At 42.7% G+C, this 19,544-nt stretch overlaps 2 protein-coding genes across 3 annotated transcripts; one reads left to right on the forward strand and one right to left on the reverse strand.

Moving 5' to 3' along the window:
* The first annotated feature begins 249 nt into the window (after nt 1-249).
* Nucleotides 250-1,728, forward strand: npb (neuropeptide B). Its single transcript, XM_017417019.3, has 2 exons — nt 250-589; nt 990-1,728. The coding sequence occupies exons 1-2, from the start codon at nt 326-328 to the stop codon at nt 1,116-1,118; spliced, it is 393 nt and encodes a 130-aa protein (XP_017272508.1). The 5' UTR covers nt 250-325; the 3' UTR covers nt 1,119-1,728.
* Nucleotides 1,602-19,169, reverse strand: gnav1 (guanine nucleotide binding protein (G protein) alpha v1). 2 transcript variants are annotated; one of them, XM_017417017.3, is made up of 9 exons: nt 18,742-19,165; nt 18,525-18,616; nt 13,036-13,128; nt 12,478-12,638; nt 10,445-10,573; nt 6,118-6,247; nt 5,932-6,003; nt 3,658-3,745; nt 1,602-2,693 (listed from the first exon to the last, which is right to left on the reverse strand). In XM_017417017.3, the coding sequence occupies exons 1-9, from the start codon at nt 18,869-18,871 to the stop codon at nt 2,503-2,505; spliced, it is 1,086 nt and encodes a 361-aa protein (XP_017272506.1). In that variant the 5' UTR covers nt 18,872-19,165; the 3' UTR covers nt 1,602-2,502. The 2 variants fall into 2 exon arrangements, 1 of the variants encoding a protein (XP_017272506.1); XR_005232977.1 differs by having other exon boundaries at nt 2,633-2,693; nt 3,658-5,750; nt 18,742-19,169.
* Nucleotides 19,170-19,544: the final 375 nt, after the last annotated feature.

Raw genomic sequence — 19,544 nt, forward strand, 5'->3', positions numbered from 1 at the left:
CTTCTTATAAATGTGCTTATAAATAAATTTGGTTTCTCTCCAAGCGTCACATCTGACGTCCTTATTTCCCCCAACACACACACACACCTTCCCCCTTCTTCCACTAGACCATCAAAAACCGATCAATTAGGACTTCACCCCCACCCCACACTTTCTATAGACTGATCATCATCCGCCCACCTCTGCTCTGATTTGATGAAAGTCGTGTCACGATAAACCTCACCCAGCCAGCCTTTATAAGACCCAGAACGCTTTCCAAGAGTCAAACCAAAACAAAGAATCAGACCCGAGAAGCTGCGTAAAAAGTGCCGAGAAGATCCCAAACATGGAGAGGTCTGCGAGGTTCGCCGTGGTGTGCGTCGGAGTGTCCCTGCTCATCTCCTGCCAGTCCGTGGAAGCCTGGTACAAGCAGTCCACCGGGCCCAGTTACTACTCTGTGGGTCGCGCCTCCGGTCTCCTGTCCGGCATCAGGAGGTCTCCGTACATCCGGAGAGCCGAGAGCGCCGAGGCGGTGACGGACAGCGGGGAGGTGGCAGAGAACAACGTCATCTCTGACACCAACAGGCAAATCTCCATCCTTAAAAACATGGTAAGTACAGCTGAGATAGTAGATGAACTGTTTTGGTTTAAAGATACTGTTTTTTTTACAGTAACGAGAAGAGGCGCGCGTAAAGTTACTGTTCCACTCAGCTTCAGAGACTCTTATATCCACACTAAACTTATATATTTCAAGGCAAACAGACCTTCTAATGAAAATACGTTGATTTTTTTGCTTGTTGTTTTGCTTGGCATATAAAAAAACTTGAATGAACTGAAAAGGCTCGTGCGTAAAAGCGCAAAAAAACAAAACAATCTTTCGAAAGTAAAAACTAAAGATCTGAATTATAGAACCACCACTGCCAGTGAAGAAAAGCTCATGATTTAAGATTTCAAAGTTTAACAATTCCAAATTTTCAATCCAGTCCTTCCTGTCCTCGTGCTGCTTTCAGGCCATCTGCATGAAGGACATCTCTCCCAACCTGAAGAGCTGCGAGCTGCTGCAGGACGGATCGGGCACCTTCCAGTGTCAGGCGGACGTCTTCCTCACCCTGGACTCCCTGGACTGCCTGTCCGCGTGAGACGGCGCGCGGGCGACCCCTCATCACCCCCCGAATCCGCGAAGAGCGAGAAAACCCTGAAACCAAACAAACGAGAAGGAAGGAAGGAGGGGAGAAGGATTGGGGAGGATGGTGGAACCGAGGAAAACCTGCTGATTGTGAACAAGGACCGCTGCGGATTCTGAATGTTTTCACTTTATTTAAACAAACAAAAATGTTCCCTTCTGTTTTGGTTGAGTAGCCAGGAGTGTAAAAAAAAAATGAAAATAAAAAAATAACATGAATGCAGGAAAGTTAGTTTTGACTTCAGGGGCCTTTCCGTCCTGTATATTTGTCTGTGTCCCCAAAACTGTGTATTAAATGTCCAGAAGGTTCCCTGGAGTCCAGATTCCCTGGAAATGACTTTTATTTATTAAAATGAACAAACAAATCACCTGTTGTGTTGTCCAAATTTGTCTTTTAAGCAACCAAAGCACATAAATCAGTGGACTCCTTCAAAGAATATAACATTTCTTCACATTTAATATACTGCAGGTTCAGTGCTCTTCTACACATTATAACAGTCTGATAATCTAAAACTTCAAATAAAGGCACAGCATCAAACTGTTTCAAAGTAGGCGGAAAAAAAAAATCACAAATGCAATATTTAAATAACAGTAACATCACTTCATTCTGAGGCACTTTGGGGTTTTTTTCTCTCTTCTATCAGCGTCTTACATCAAACTGCATCAGTCATTTCCATATTCTAATTATTACCGAAGTCTGTGTGATCCTTCGAAACGAAGATAATGCCACAAATCACTGAAGGAGGCAGCATTCTGTTTGAGGTTCGTGTGTCAGACTCTGCGACAATAATCCCCGGAGGTGAAAAGGGGGGGAAATGAAAGCCGAGTCAGACTCCTCGGGGATGTTTCTGATGTTCACGTCTGTATTTCTAATAAGTTTCTCAGCGTCATGGCTGACAGATTAAAACGCCTGCTGTGCGAGTGATCTCAAGTGAACGCAAACTGGTGCGTTTTTAACGGCGATAACCGCCTCATTAGACGGACGTGACGCGCCGCAGAGCCACAGATGGATGAAGGGAAAACACACGATGGTTTGCTTAGGTGAATCCTGCTCGGAGGAAGGGAAACAGTAAATCCTCACCCTCTCTCTCTCTCTCTGCACACATGAATCAGTGATGCATAAGAGCCTGTAGTTTGATTTTTGTGGTACAGTAAACAAAACATTTTAATCACATTATTGGCAACGTTTAAAAGGCTCAAACACAACCATGAGCCTCATGGAGCAGAAAGCAGGCAACAGATCAGGGAGAGATGATCTTCATGTTCTGTTTATCACCTTCTTTTTTTGTTAGTTTGTTTCAGTCTTTTAAAACAAAAACACAATTTAAAGTCCAGTGAGGTCACAGGAGCGACACGGCTTCCAGGTTCTCTCTAATTATCGTGTCCATAACCACCTGGAAGACGACCTGGACGTTGGACGTGTCTGTTGCCGTGGTGAAGTGGTGATAGATGAGCTTGCTGGGCGTTTTGTTGAGCGAGATGAAGGTGGCGGCGATGAAGCGGGCGGCAGAATCCACGTCGCAGTCCGCACCTGGAAAAACAAAGAGACTTATTTAAAATATGAAGAATTACCTGCAATAAAACGCCTCCTCTGAGACATTAGCCAATACTTCCACTTTATGATCTCCCAGTAGAAGTTATAATTTGCATGTTTTGTGTCTAGAATAAAGTTAAAAACACAAACAGAAAAATAAAATTAAGACTAAGCAACAAGGAACGCATCATTTTAAATTTAGGTCAGATGTAGCGCCTGAAAATCAAAGCAGCCAAAAAGAAACCATCTTCAAATGGAACTTAAAGTACGTTTTAATGTAATTCCAATAAAAGTTAAAGTTTTTACTTCCCTTTAGTTAGCAGGTCATAACTATGGCTCCCATTCAGAGCCATAAGGAAAAGGATGCACAGTTTAAAGATATTTAAAAGAAAATAAATAATCCAAACTCTCCCAACTGGAGTGGCGTGGGATAAAATTTAAAGAGGAAGAAATTTCTCGGCTTCATTACCTCCTGATAACTCCAAAACCAGAACAAATGTCGTAAAGTCTTAAACCAACAGAACACCTCGATCAGAAACTTCTACTGAACTCATCATCGTATCTGCGGCCCGAGTTAAATGGACACTTGCTCCGCGGACTGACCCCAATCTGAGTCTGTTAACATTTTTAATGACATTTGCATGAGAGCAGAGGTGCCAGAGCCCCCGCCGAGCCCTCCCAGATGAGAGAGGTGAAACAAAGAGCAGATATCCTGATAAAAACCTGAAATAACTAACATGTGGTCAGCTGTGTGTGTCTGAAGCTTTAAACTACACTCAGGTTGGAGTCAGTTCAATGGTAATTTAGAAGTTATTTTAATTTATTAGCATTTTAGGGGATTTAAAAGGAAGTCAAAATTTCAAGTAAACATCCAGAAACTATTGAGGTACAGGTACTCATTTATTTTTATGTTTTTTGTGCACAAGCACGCACAAACAATGCTCAACGGCATCCATCTTACCTTTGAACTGGGGCAGAAATAACCGCAGATGTCGTCCGGTGTTTAAAATCTTGTCTTGGAAAAGGTCTATCTTGTTCATGAATAAAATCTGAAACAGGAGAAATAAGAAACACAAGAAGATGAGTGCGGGAGATCATCAGAGTAGGAAAATAATGACTCAATTTATGGCATCTGTGGCCCCGGAGTAACAGTTCAATTTAATGTTACTTGCAAAAAAATCAATAGCTGTATTGATAAATACATCAGGTGATGATGGTGGATCAATGATTTCAGGCACTGATGGACAATCAGTAGTTTCAGAAATCTATCTCTTTTGTTTTTTCCCCTCTTCTTCTGCTCAGCTGCCAGATAATTCAGCCTTTCTACTCCAGCAATTAAAACTACGACTCTGTTGCCTCCTTTTCTCCCCGTCTGACCACAAAACCAAACATGAGCACAGAAAAAAAAAAAAACTCAGGATAGAAACGAGGGAGGGATAGAGTCGAGCAGGATCCAGAGCAACACTGTGTGTGTAATTATCACTGACCGGTCACAGTGAAGAGCTAATTGAGGTGGAGGTTATAAATGATCCTCCCACGTGAAAAAAAAAGGGGCTCATTAAACACTTTTGTTTAATGAGCCTGTTGGACGTGTGAATGTGCGAGCCCACACACAAACCTTGCCTTTTTAGCTTTGATGACGTTTTAAATAAGATTTTTAAGGTAAAAAAAAAAAAAACTAAAACAAAGATTCGCTTTGCTCATTTTTACGCTGAAGCAAATCTGTAAAACTGAGGCGTTATTCGAGGCGAACAAACACCAGCAGAGTTTAACTCATAAAGTCAAAATGTGCCGTCACGTGGAGGAAGAAGATGCGATCAGAGCTTTCATGAAAACACGGCAGAGTTCGCAGCAGCAGAGATCTGTGGACTTCAGTCAGGAGCAAATGAAACAAACTCATCATACGCTCATTTTAATGTGATCATTTACCGGAAACTGGGTTGGAAAAGTAAAGATGGGGGGGTGGGGGGTGTCACCTAGCTGAAGGTTAACGTCATTACAACCTGCTGTTTAATTAGAAGTGACAGATGAGGATGGGATTTGTGTGGAAACAGCATTTATCAAACACATATTACGGTCATTTTTGTTTCCAGTTGTGCCTCGGAGAACAAATATCTAACTTCTAATCAACTGATCCTGGTTTGCTGCCCATCTAGCAACGCTGTAACGCTGACAAAAAACAGGAAACACGTAAATCTGGGAGCTAAATGTAAACAACAAGGAAAAGAGGACGCCCTCGGGTCGGAGCTAGATTACAGTCGGATATGACATCAGCGTTTCGAAAAGGTTGCGGTTTTTTTGTCTACACAGAAACACAAAAATGATGTTTCAAGATTTTTTTTCCTGTTTTCAAAATGTTCCATTCTGGGGCGCCTAAAACAGCGTTTTCATGTAAACTTAGAGCTGAAACAATCAAATCTTTTGCATTTTTACAAAAAACCTTCCCGTGTGGCTGACCCAACAGTGAATAATGTCATTTTATTTATAAAATACATTTAAAAAGTTAAAAACCAAAGTGCTGTACAACAAATACAGCAAACCAAAATGATAAAAACGCATAATTTCAGTAAAACTAAACAGATGCTATTTTTAAAAAGAATAAAAAACATTAAAAAAGGGATAAAAAGTAAACATTTCAACACAAACATGCCAGCCTCTAAGATAAGAGACGTTTTCTTGCTTTATGAGGTTTTGAAAACTGTTTCCTAACTGCAAATTTGTACCAAAACTAATTTTTGGAGACTGTCAGGATGGAAAAAAAAGGTTTGATTTGTAATAAAGACCAACGAGCCGTCGTCACACAACAGCTCCTGATCTAAAAGGATCAGGAGATGTTGTGTGACCCCTAATATATCCCACCCCTGTTAAGAGCCACTGTAACACAGTCATCAGTTTAATTAATGCCACTTGGTTGATTATCAGCGTCCTGCACTGAAGCACATCCTCAGTTTGTGCCGCTCTCATCCAACCTGTCAAGGAAATACGCAGCAACACAAACAACACAACTCTTGCAGGTCCAGGTGGAGAGCTACGGGGGGGGGGTGATAGTGCACTCTGTAGGCAAACACAAACATGATTTAACAGTTTACAGCAGAATTCTCCTTTCTAAACACAAAACACTATTAAAAAAATCTATTAAACAATATCTCTTTCAGGACGACGCTCTTGTGACTTTGCTGAGAGGAAACATCTTGTTTGTGTAAATGTCCTCCAGAGGAAGTGACGGCGTTCTTACCATGGATGTGCTGCGGAAGAAGACGTTATTGCAGATGGAGGAGAACAGTTTCAGGCTCTCCTGAAGACGGTTCTGCAGGGAAGAAGAAGGTAAAAAGCTGTCAAACAGCAGAAGCTCAAACACATTTAAGAGTCTACACTTTTAATGTGGAAAATCGAAGCATCTGCTTCCACACGCAGTTCGTACCACGGAGGGGTCCTCCACCAGCGTCATGTCGTACCCGCTCAGCGACACCACAAACAGAACCGCTCTGACGTCCTCGAAACAGCTGATCCACTTCCTGCGCTCGGTCCTCTGACCTCCGACATCGTACATCCTAAAACCAAAACAGAGAACGCTGTCATGTCGGGCTCAGCTGCCACTAATTTTTCTGACGAACGCATTCAGTCAAGAACGTACAGAAACAAAACACACAGCGTTGGAATATATTGTTTTAATCCAGACGCCACTCGTGTTCCTAAAACTAAAAAAGCACAAATAACGCCTCGTTGTTACAGACGAGTCCTTCATCAGTCCACAGCTGCTGGGAAAAATTGAATCCTGATCAAAAACAGATTGGTTTGTCTTTGGAAAAGATCAGATACTTCTGAAAACGTGTGGTTTACACACGCGAAAAGGAGTGTGTGTCTCTACGTACGCCACCCTTTTCAATTTTGATCAAGACGACCTCAACTCGGCAGCAGAGGGGACTTAAAGGTCAATGCTCTTCAGAGGGAAGAAACAGACGTACGATGGGAAGAGCAGCAGAGAAACACATCAGTCTGTCCCTCTTCACCCATTTTCAAAAGCCAGATGTGTCATCGCCCTCCTTCCTGTCGAGCATCTACCGAGTTAATGTTACTCTTTATTGAGAGGGGAAATAAAGACGTGGAAACACAGACGCGCAGCGGGGGAACGGCAGAGGAACAAATGTCAGATTTACGACGGAAAAGGCTGGCGTTCATTACGGAAACCCAGAGATAACACAAAGGTAATAAACGTGTCCCTGCTGAGGCCGAGCTGACGGATCCTGGCTTTTCAACATTTCAAATGAGCAGAAACCAGACAGAGGAGAAAAACTGATTCTTAAACCGATTAAATTATGGAAACAAACACTTTAACGCGTCTGCTCAGAGGAGAGGCTGAGAACGACTCTCAGCTACCACCTGTTAACTCATTAGGCCGATTAGCTGTGGCGGCCATCTTGAATCAGGTTGTAGATGTACATCTAGTCAGTCTGAGAAGCCCTCAGTATCTGTTTGGAATAACTCTCAACTACTACCACACCAAGTTTTAGTTCCATATCTGTAAAATCGACTGAGTTATAACCATTTTTGTGCGGGCTAATGCTGATTAGCTGCAGCAGCCATCTTGAATTGGAGGTAACTCCAAATGTTAATCAGCAGATGTACATCCAGTGATTACTTTCTGAGAGTTTCATTAAAAAGGTCCAATTGGTTCATGGGTTATATTGTTACAGTCACACACACACACACACACACACACACACACACACTAACGTTATCGTCCATCTTTGGCAGGAGATAAGAACCTGAACGTGCGAAAGTCTTAACCCAATCCAAACTACACTTTGGATTTTTGTGCATGCAGAGTGTCTGATTGACCTTTGACCTCTGCGTAATCAGTATTTTCAGTCTTTTCCTGTATCATTAACACAGAGAGCTCTGATAATTACGACTCCAGCCCTGCAGAGGAGGGCGAGCGCTCTGGTGCACGACTAACTGGAGCAGAAAGGAGGACGAGCCACCGGCGCCGATCAGACGCCGAGCTCAGGAAACATCAGAAGCATCCCTGAAAGACAGTCGACCCAGCCCAGACGTGTTTAGTTTCAACAACGAAAAGGCTTCGGTAAAATTCTGTCAACTTTCCCCCCAGTTTTCGCCCGTGACATCTCGAGATGTTAAATGAAAATCCTCGTAACGACTTTTAAAGTTTCACCAAAACGGCTTCCTTGTCATCGTTTCACGGGATAAAATGATCTCCGTTCAGAACCCTAAACCCTCAGTGATGAAGCCACTGAGCCCAGAGCTCTGATCCGGTTTACTCTCTTACAGGTGAGATCGTTTAGATTTTCTGAATTTAATTTCCAGTTTCCTCATCAGGTAAAAATCAGTATCAGATATTCCTCATACATCTAACAAAATAATAAAAAATTTGAACTAGAGAGAGTCAGGCTCCTTTTTTATTTACATTTACAGCATAAAAAGGCTTCATAACTGAGAAAATTAAGAAAAATAAATTAAATATTTTTAAAAAATGATAATGACAAGTATTATTAGGTAACCTAAATAAACTGCTGAAAAGAAACCAATGAATAAAATGTTTTTTACTCTAAAAAATGATTGGAATAAAAATAAATGAGCATATAGCAGCCTTTAATTGTCTAATCTTCCGCCTTTAAACGTGAAGAAGGCCTTGCTTTAAATAAAACAGGTTTTCATCTAAAAGACCTCCTGTTTTTTCATTAAACCTCTTCAAACACGTTATAATCTCCTCCCAGCTGTTTCCTGAGTAACACCATGACTGCGTACACTGAAGAGAAGAATCGTCATCACACAGATATTCTTCTTTTTCTCCTCTTAATAGAAACCGGGTTTATTTTGTACTGGTATAAACGTTTGAATCGCACAGACAAAAACACTATCGCTTCTCGCCTTGTGTCTGCAGCCATGGGAATATTTGAGGTGTATTTATCCAACCTTTTACAAAAAATAAAAAGATCAAATTAAAATTAAACGGGACTGCATGACTGAATGAAAAGACGAACGTTTTGAGCTCATTTATGAATCCGCAGGTTCAGCATCAACACAGAAGGAGCCACGAGGATCAAAACTCCACGGTTCAGAGCCTCTCAGGAGGTGCTGGGAGCAGATGTCTGCACAGATACGAAACCTTAAAATCCAACGAGGAGCAAACAAGCCGAAGACACAAGTGCAGCTTCGTCATTTACACAATGAAACCAGAGTTGAGACGTAAATCCTTGGAATAAATCAAACAAACCTTGGGGTTGGAGCATTTAGGCACCAAAACTCAAACATGTTTACTTCAAACTACAAACAAATATTTGTTCATCACTTCTAAATACAAACAAACTCCCTGACAGACACCTCTCCAAATCCATTTTGTGCTAAACTTGAACATAATTACTTTAATTTATGTTAAGCTGCTCCTCAAACCCGACGGCTGACACAAACACTCCCCTTGCTGCATGTTAATGATCCGAACCCGGTTATTTATCTCCTCAAGGATTCTGGCAGATAAGAGAACAGAGCGATCCATCCTGCAGCGCCACCGGAGACTCCGCTCGGATCAGACGCCGTCACCCGATGACGTCTGAAAACATTTCAAACAAAACAAAAATCACCAACTTGCATCTGGGTGATGCAATGGTGACACGAGCGGCAGGTCTGCGAGGGAAACGTCTATCTGCACAGATTTGATCACAACCAAACCGTTTGGATCTTCACGAAGGTCCTCCTGACGTAAATCGTTGGTCAAATCAGGTCAGATGCGTCGCGAGTCATCATTTAGATGTCACAGAAAACAACACGGGCTGGAGCTGCGCGCCGACAGACTGGATTCATTGTTTTAACTCTACAGGAGAGCTACGGTGGGCCTGGGATGACGGGTTCGAGGAGGAGACGTTCAGCAGGAAGAGAAAAGTTAAGTGAAGTGATGACAAACACACTGTCACAGCCCACCAACACAAAAAGATAAAATCTTAATAACAAAAACACCAAACCCAAAAATGCATTTCTTGATTTCAGTAAGAAATTAAAGGCCTAGCGTACATCATATGTCTATCGCCCGCCATGTTTAAATCAAGATCATCTCATGCTGAGAAATGATAAAGTTAGAGCCGTTTGCTTATTTCTTGTTCTTTGGATTATTTCCAGGTTAAATGTGTATACTCACAGTTTCTGTTCCTGTGTATTCTCTGCCCTGACACCTCCTTTAGGTTTACTTTATTTTCATATAAAACTGGATATTTGCCTGCAGCTCTTCAGCGTTTCCATAACATTACTGCTTGTTTTCTGACAGAATGAAGCCTGTAAGCGAATCCATGCATGCAGTTATCAAACCAGGGAACAAGTTTTCTTGACCTCCATTTTTATTTCCACTCTTGGCACTTTGGGCTCCAAGAACTGAGACGATTATTCGTATCTATCGTCCTGCCATGACCCTTAGAGGCTTCAGGAAGTGAGTCAAACCGATAAGAGATGATAAATAAGATGGAGTTATGTGACATGAATGAATATGGTCATACATCTACCTCCTGTGAGGTGTGACGAGTAAACACTGACTTTCAGACACATCGACATATTGAACAAAGCCGCCCATCTCAATCTCCCGTCTCGACTAATCACCTGGCTGTAGACGGAGATAAGAGAGCAGCAGATGGAGGAAGTTGGGAAAGTTGGTGGAGAGACTGAAGGGAGGCATCGCCGAGTAAACCAGCGGTTTTTAAAAGCGTCTCATTCTGTGACATTACGAGGTAAAGCCAAGTGTCTACCTGAAAATAAGATGGCTGACTTTAAACTGGGTCTCTATCACGCCCGTCGTCCTCAGTCGCACTCGCAGCACGTCCGTCTCCGTGGGGACGTAGTCTGGAGAAGTGATGCGGCTCATGTTGTCAAAGAAACTGAGAGAAGAGAGAAGGTTAAAAACAAGAGGAGGAAGAAACTGTAAAAAAAACAACCTGCAGCCAAACTTCAGATCAAAAGACAGATCGGTGACTGGTGTGTGAGCTCATTGTGTTTGTCGTGGTTGTGTTGACTGCCAGCTTGTGGGCTGGGAGCGCAGCGATGAAGCAGGAGCTCCTCGGGGGGACGGGAGGGACAAGGGGGGGACGGCGGGGGACTCAGCGGTTCTGCACGATGAATATTCACACCGTGGTTCAACATCATAAACAAACTGAGGCTAAGCTTCCAAACAATGATGAGCTTTTAACACAGGCGGCGTGACGAAGATGAAGTGTATCGCGTTCGTGCACACGCTCAGTGAGGCGTGATCTTTAAACCCCACACGCACACACACACACACACACACCTCCACCTATGTGAACTGACTGTGACATTCTCAACTAGTCATCCTGAATCAGTTTCTTGGACACAGACAGACATCCTGCTGCTTTAAAAAAAATAATTTAAAAAAGAAAAAGCTCTCACTCGAAGCAAGCCTACTGTTTGGAAGAACAATTTTAGGTTTAGACATTTATTTTCCAAAAGTAACACATTGTTTACCTTTAATTAAAATGGTCTTGACCAAGAATTCTTCAGGGTTTTTTAAAAAAAGATTTTTGCTGCTTTTTTACTCATTTTCAGAGCAATTTTTGTACAACCGCTGATCCTGACAACATATTATGCAGCCAAGCTTAAAAATGAGGAAAGTAGAGGACAAAAGAAGACGTGTCAGACCTGAAAATTGTCTACAGCAGATGGACAGTCTCTGAAAGTTGTCTTAAATAAAGAGGAACAAATCCAGGACCTGATGGATGAATTATCCTTCAGTTTTCAGCTCAGAGCTCGTTGGGAATCACCAGGTTGAGGCTAAAAATGTGTCGAACTGTGTCATCATTGGTATTTTTGATTGATTCCAATTAATAAAAAGGAATAAATGTTGTTGTTTTTGTGACAGGCTGCTGGTAACAAAGTCCCTAAAGAAACAATTAAATCTTTTTGCTAAACTTGTCTGTTATGCGTCGCCACAACTCTGGCTCATCCCCTGAGTTTAGGAGCCTTTTTATGTCTGAATAAGTCATCGTTTTTCTCTGAAAACAGTCGGGTTCTGAACAGAAAATGAGTGAAAAAGAAGCCAAAGTCTAAATAAAATCTTTAAAAATCTTCCAGAAAGGCTTTAACTCTTAGCTGAGACCACTTTGGAAGAGTACTAAAACAAACATTGAGCTCCTTGGAAGTAAAAAATAAAGAAACGAGGCCCGACCCAAGACTTTTGCACTGTTCTGTATGTCTGTTCGAGGAAACTGACATTACTGACAACAGCGATCAGATTTCCCACCAAACGATAAGAGTGTGGAGGTTATAAAAAGGGGTCCTCACAGTTCGGAGGCTGGAAGGTGACGGTGACGGATGGTGGATCTCAGTGGGAACCAAGGGGCCTGTCGGTGTGGATAACCCCAGAACCGAGGCCTCTCACCGGGGCAGAGGATGAGAGGAGATGGCCTCCTGGAGTTTCTTAGCTTTTTCTTACTACACCACAAACACAGACACACACCAGTCCCTCTACACTCGTGTCTTATTTTCCATCTTCATCATCATCACTTCTTTGTTTTCATTGTGGCGCCACAAAAATTTTGTCTTGTTTATAATCCTCTCCTGCACACAATATATGTGTTTAATTCAAGTGATTTAAATGAATGTATTTACAGAGTACTGTGACCCGTCTCCCTCCCTCTTTGCTCTCCGCTCTCCAGATGTTGATTTTAAGCGACAGCGAGCACATGGCTGAAAATCAGCTGCTAACTTCTGCTAATTGGAGCCATGCTTCTCCTCCGCTCAGCGGGAGCGCGGGCTGAGAAATACTCACTACAGCGCAGAGTCATTCAGCTCGTACTCGTAGCCCCGGGCGGCCGCAGCCCTCACCCCATGGTCGGCCCACAGGCAGAACAAGGCGTGGCTCAGGAAGGGGAACACTACCTGATCTTCATCAAAACACCGCCCGCATGACAGCACTGAATGAGCGTGGACCTGAGAGACGAAGACACGATGAATGGTCAGGAAGGAGCACAGACGGGGAAACAAGTGATGCTGCATCTGGATCACTAAAGATGCGCAAACGAAAGGAGAAACACATAAACAAAAATGTGAAAACAAACACACCCTTGGTGACAATTAACGAAGGAAACACGTTTCTGTCTCCATCTCCCAGGAAGTGCAGGGTGGGTGGAGAGCTCTCATAAGTAAAACAACAGAGTTCAAATTAAATTAAACCTCAGCGTCTAACCACCCTCCCTTCCACTAACTTCCCGTCTCTCCGTCCAGCAGAGTTGGTGTTGAGACGCTGCCCTCTAGTGACAATCTGGCTGAAAAGCAAGCTAAACTTGAAGAGGACGAAAACGAGACAAGAGACCGTTTCAAGCCCTACCTTGTTCCTGCTGTTGGCCAGGTTGATGCGGAGGATGCCCATTCCATGCAGGACGAACTTCATGGACGTCAGCAGGTTGTCCAACACCGCAGGCTGCCAGAGATCAGAGTTCAAAGGTCAAGTTCAGCCAGTTTTCCTCATGATTCACTTTAAGCTTGAGCCAATATTTACAGGATCTTCTGTTTCTTTTTATTTCCTGACATCTTTAGACAACATCTAAGAAACATCTACCAGCTTCCGCATCAAACCAAATCTAGTGTTTCAGTTTTCATCTGGTTTTTGTTAGAAAATGTATCACTTTTAAAAAACAATTTAATTATTTGGTTTCCCAAAGCCATTCTAGGGACAAGTGTTGCAAATTAGTACTCTGATACTCGCGTTAGACAACTGTTTTTATCACCCACCGTCAATCATGAAAGGTGGGTGATGCATACCGTCACTGATGCAAATCTGTAGCCTCGACAGAACGAACAAGTCCGTTTTTTGTAAAGAGCGTCTGCGTTTGGAATAAGTTTCCTGGCTGCCTTTTAACATCCTCCGAAGAGACTAAAAAGGCCAAGATACTACACTTCCAATCAGTAACAACCTCCATGTCATTCTCAGGACGCTCCTTTCACAGATTTGTGCTCCAGCATTCAGCAGTTCTTCACTTTTACTCATAATCCCACCATTTTCACCATTTTCAGGCCCACAGGTGACACTGTGTGATCATCTAAATTCAATATTGTTATACACCACCTGTCTGAGTAAGTCTGGAGAAAACTGACCCCCAGTTTTCAACAAAGTGTGTGTGTGTGCGTGCGTCAGTGTAAAAGGAGGTCAGTTCGACAGAAACCCAGAGAGCGTGTTACACCTTCCCAACCCTCACTTCCTGCTGGCTGCTGCAGTTTTAAAGTGCTGTGGGACGTTTGTGCGTCAGCGTCTCATTACAGCAAGGTAATCTGTAAATCCACCCAAATGCTCTGAATTATTGTTCTGGTCCAGAAGGCTGTTGGGGTTGGTCCTATGAATGCAGAGAAACAACAGCCATCAGCGGATATCTTCCTTCTGTCGGAGCGTTTGCAAAGAAAAACAGAAAAGAATGTGGTTTAACTGGCAGCGGCCTGATGTTTAATCATCAACCACAGACTCTGCAACTGAATCTCTAAAAGACAGAAAGGGTTTGTGAAATCAGTAGAGCTAAAATCCCACAAGATAACATATTTAAGACAAGCATCGGAATCAACAGCACTCCTTAGAGGAATGCATATCGCCCATCAGCCTGCAGGCAAAGGTGGCACAATCTGCTAGCTCTAGGTTGTGTTGTGGATGACTCTTGGCTACTACCATGCCAGATTTTAGCTCAGTGTCTCGTAAATGAAATTACCTTTTGTGTTTGCTTAGGTTGACTCAACTGTCGTGGCCATCTTGAATCGATTTGACCCCAAAGGCAATCAGCTGTAAACGTACATCCAGTTTCATCAGGGTTTGTTCAAACAAACATATTTGCACAGGTAAAAATACACAACTGCTTGCCCTTCATGGCCACGCTGGCTGTGCACACAGACACACAAAGACAAAAGTTTTGTGTTCAGGGAGACCAGTCCACAATCCGAACCAAAGTAAAAACAACACGATGGCCTCCGGCTGCAAATATAAGAGGGATGAGATCAAGAGGAGCTCCATCCATTTTTATTCCTCCCCACAGGAGATCCCGTCCTGGAAAAGTTCTGATGCTGACGTTTTAAAACACCACCAGGAGCCACAGCAGACAGGGCTGTTTCCTGTTGCTTCGTGGTAGATTTAGGAGAATAAACCATGGAAGTTCAGAGAAGCTGCAAGATGTTTTCAGCAGCACTTACTGAGATCAACAAAAACACAGAAAGGTCAGATTAGAAACAATGAGCTCATGGAGCGATGATCTGGCTGTGTGGAGAAAAAGAAGGCGTGTTAGTGTTTGCTGTGGGAGGACTGGGACGGATGGGGAAGGGAGGAGCAGACCTGTGGGCTGGTGTCGTTTTCCCCACTCGATAATAAGGGCGTCAGCGGAGAACAAAGACAGAACTAACTGACAGCAGAGAGGACAAAAGAGACGCGTTGCTGGAATTCAAAATGTGTCGATGCGTGCGTGCAGGCTCCAACATGAAAAACATCCTTTTGTCCTAATGAAGTACCATTAAAAGTACAACAGACATGAAATCTATTGTGCATTAATAAGGCTGCTGAGTCCCAGTTGTGTTTCTGACAGATGCCTTCAAATATTTACTGTATCAACATCATTCTGTTCGTGGGACGCAGGAAAAACACACAACTCACTCAATCTAAGCAGCCAAATGAAAATGTGTGAAAGAAAAATCCTAAATCGTTGTTTTAAAAAGGAGGAATGTAAAATAAGTTCAGTAAGATTTCCTGTTTCCCTACAACAGCACACATCACTCCCATCAGAAAACTGTTATCAACGACCCTGAATATATGTGTCTGGAGTTGGAGCTCAGAAAAAGTTTTCACAAAGGGATCTCCTGTGACCTTGACCTTTGAACCAGTGACGTTGAAATCAATAGGGATCCTCCTCGACCCACGAGGTGTCCAGCTGTGCAGTTTGACATTCCTACGTTACACGGCTGCAGAGTCAGAGCACGGACAAGGTTTTCAATGGCCTGGAATATTCATTTCTGCAGCAAAATGGAAATTATAAAAGAAGAGAACTGCTCGCAGCGCAACAACGAGGGAAGTGGTGAATCTTTTAATGTTGATGTTGTATTTAGAGAAGCTTCAGGGTAAACATTTAAATAGAAAAGCATAAAAACAGTAACCAGTCAGTCAATCATTGTCATCAAAGATGCAAAAACATGAAGGTAATTCCCGATACGGGAAGCAGAAGCAGGAAAGGTCAAAGGTAATCATTATCCTTTCAGCTGGTAACAGCCAACCAAAACAGATTTAGAGAGAGAAAGCACAGTTTCAGATGGTTTCTGTCTTAAACTTGTCCGGTAATGAAGATGTCAGAACTTGTTACACAAAGTTGGACCAACAACAAACTGAAAGTGAAGAATTTTGCTTCAGAAATCATAAAATGGTCAACTTTTCCATATCGGAGCGTGTTTAAATGTTATGTTTAAACTGTAAAATTTGTTTTAAACTTTAAAAAAATAAGAATTGTGATTGTTATGTAAGTTATTGCTTTGTTGACATCTCTAATAAAAAGATATTGTGCCAATAATACAAAGGTGGTGTCACAGCGATCGTGTTTCATGTGACAACACTTGTGACAAAACCGGTGCCTGCAGGACACGTTGGGCTCTTCCTCCACACGCCTCTTTTGTAATTCCGAGTGCGATAAATTTGCAGCAGGTTAATAAAACAAAAGTCTGAGCCGCTCGTAGGAAGGAAAGCGCATCAGAGGTGACTGTTATCGGACACGAGGCAGCAGATGGAGGGGGGAGTACGAGGGAGTATGGAAAAGTTGAGACTTTTTTAACATAAAGGAATGCATTCAGATACTTCTGAAAGTTGCCTGTACAAACAGCTGGGACCTCCATGTGTCACACAGCATCAGTGTCTGAGAATAATCCTGACCAGTGAGTCACAGCCGAAGTGTTTAAGGAAGTTAACACACGTCTGAGAGATACTTCTCCACTCGACATACACTGATTAAACAACCAAGAAGAATAGTGAATTTCTAAATATTTATGTCACTTTACACTTGTAATGCAAATTAAATAAGTAAATAACGTCCGCATGGAATGCAGTGAAGATTTTGAGGTTTGGAGTTGTTTCAGGACGGCGGCGATCCGCTTTGGGATTGAGTCGACAAGCTAATGACGGCTAATCTGAGCGGACCCACTTTCAAGGCGGATTCTGCAGTTTTAAAACAACTCCAACCTTCAAAATATCAGTGGTTCAAGCAAACACCATTTAAACTTTTCCTAAAGAACCAGTGGAAGTGCTACAGCTAGCTGGTGCTGCAATTAGAGCTGGCATATTAAAGAATTTCATGTAAATAACCATATAATGTAAAGCCTCCAGGCCGCTCTGGGAGTGCTGCAGCTAAATAATGCTACTAATGGCGCTGGCAAAGACCCAAATAATTTTAAGCAAATAATCTTTAAATTTGAAATTCACTGTGATGTATATGTTTCTAAAATAGCATTTGCATGAACCACTATGAAATTTTGGAGATTTGAGTGTAATCCACTTTGGTCTTGGCTGCGTTTGGATTAACCGTCTGGTTGTTTCTTTTAGTTTGTTTCTCAAAACTGAGGCCATTCAAAAAGCTATCCGCAGCTTAGTAAGATTTTAATTCTTCATAACTTTTCATTAGAACTTGACTTCAAAAATGGTGGAATTGTCTCATCAGGTTTTCGAAGCAGTTTTTCGGTTTGTGGTCGACTTCATCCTTTTTATTTTAAGTGAGAAGTGTTTGGAGAAACTGTAGCAAAAGATGAAAATTCCCAAATATTATTACTTTTAAAAACACAGCAGCCGGCTCAAAGAGCACATACTCAGATTGTAAAAAGGTGAAAGAGAAAATAAAACTAAGTCAGATAACAAAGAAGATGCGGGAGTAGATTAGACTTTTGTGTAGAATGTAAAAGAGGGGAACTACAGAGTGGAACCACAGAGTGGAACTCCAGTGTTTGCTGAACCGTTTCCCTTCACCTCACCCCATTCCGACCCCTAAAACAACACAGGAATTTGGATTCCATTCACTCCGACTCTCACACAGAGAGAAGGAGAAGCAGATGTGAAGCGAACCACAGCATACCAACATGAAGCTGGGTATCAGCACAAATCTCATCCCCAGCTCACGTCAAACTTTAATTTTTAAAACATCTCCTGCTGTGGTTTGGTTCTTCAAACACCCGTCGTTAGGACAGATAGTGTTTTTGCAGGTGTCTGTCTGACAGTCTGCCTGTCTGTCTGACAGTCTGCCTGTCTGTCTGTCTGTCTGTCTGCCACCAAAATGAACCACTGGACGAATTTTAATGAAATTCACAGATATTGGATTTGGCATAAGTCTACAGCTGACTAACATTTCGAGTCAACCTCATTCAAAATGGCCACCACAGTCTTTAAAATAAAATCACAAAAAAGGCTAAAACCCGGTCAGTTTTACAGCTACGGACCTAAAATTTGGTGTGGTAGTAGCTGAGACTGATCCCCAACACTCAGGCTGTGCGACATCCTCGTTTAAAAATATCTTCTGGGTGGATTTTACTGAGACGTTCAGGAAACGATCCCTGGATGTACGTCTACAACTGATTGACATTGGGAGCCAATCCCATTCAAAACGGCCACCACAGCCAAAACAATCTCAGAAAACACAAAAGCTGCTATAACCCCATCAGTTTTACAGACGTTGAGCTCAAATCTGCTGAGGTAGAAGCTGAGAGGCTGCTGATAAACATATCTCTGAGAAACTTTTAAATCCATTTGTGTTGTAATGTTTTACAGACCGAACTGTGACACTCTGTCCTGTATGTGGATGGATCAGTGTGAGGGTCTCCCACCTTGAAGCTGCTTAGCTCCTGCTTGGTGAAGCCATTACTGTGGATAATTTTCATCTGTTTGACCAAAGTGCTCTTCCCACTTTCTGCTGCACCTGTAGGAGCACGGAGCCCATCATTATCCATCATTACATCCATCACACCTGGTCAGGTTAAATCAAACTGCTCCCAGGACTGAGTCATCATCAGGAGGGCGTTTATCTCAAGGCAATTATCTCACCTAGAATGAGGATTTTGACCACGTTCATCTCCTGCTTTGCGTATTCGTACAGGTCTCTGTCGATCTTGGAGCTGCGGATTCTCGCCTTCTTCTCCTCCTCTGGATCTTCGGTTCCGAGGCACAGTCCCATCCTGAGCGATCATCTCCTCCTCAGCCCGCTCAGACAGGGAAAACAAAACTCTGAAGACTGAAAACCGGGATCAGTCCACACATCCAGTCCTCAAACGCGGTCTTCAGGTCGTCTCGGACACCTCGGAGGGATTTTACGCATCGCTCCGTCCGCTTCCTCCGCCTCTCTGGGACAAATCCTGACCTCAAACTTCGCTTTGCCGCCGAAAGGCAGCTCAGTTAATCCAGAATCTGCTGACTCCCTCTGCAGCCTGCTGCCCAGATGGAAACCCTGTTTTTTTTTTTTTAACTTCCCTGGGAAGTGACGTGCAGCTGAGTCCGCTCCGTGCGCCTCACCTGAACCGTCCCAGCTCCTGACCTCATGTTTCTGAGGTCTCCGGCTTCAGACACAACATGGAGGCTGAGCTCGAATATTACTGACGCACAGCTCCTTTTAAAACGTTTTCCACATTAAGACAAAACTTTAAAAATCTACGAAGAACTTTTAAAAAGGAGCTGCTGCCCCTAAAAACCAAAAATATTAAAGCTTCTCACTGCAAACTATGAAATCAAACATAAAAAACAATCATCCTGAATCATATCAAATGGTGCAGTTTGAAAGAGTTCACTCCAGTAGTTTTCCATATATGTTTAAATGCAGTTCTGAAATGAGGGTAGGCACTCAATGTAAACAA

The sequence above is a fragment of the Kryptolebias marmoratus genome, linkage group LG3, assembly GCF_001649575.2.
Source record: "Kryptolebias marmoratus isolate JLee-2015 linkage group LG3, ASM164957v2, whole genome shotgun sequence".
Lineage (NCBI taxonomy): Eukaryota > Metazoa > Chordata > Actinopteri > Cyprinodontiformes > Rivulidae > Kryptolebias > Kryptolebias marmoratus.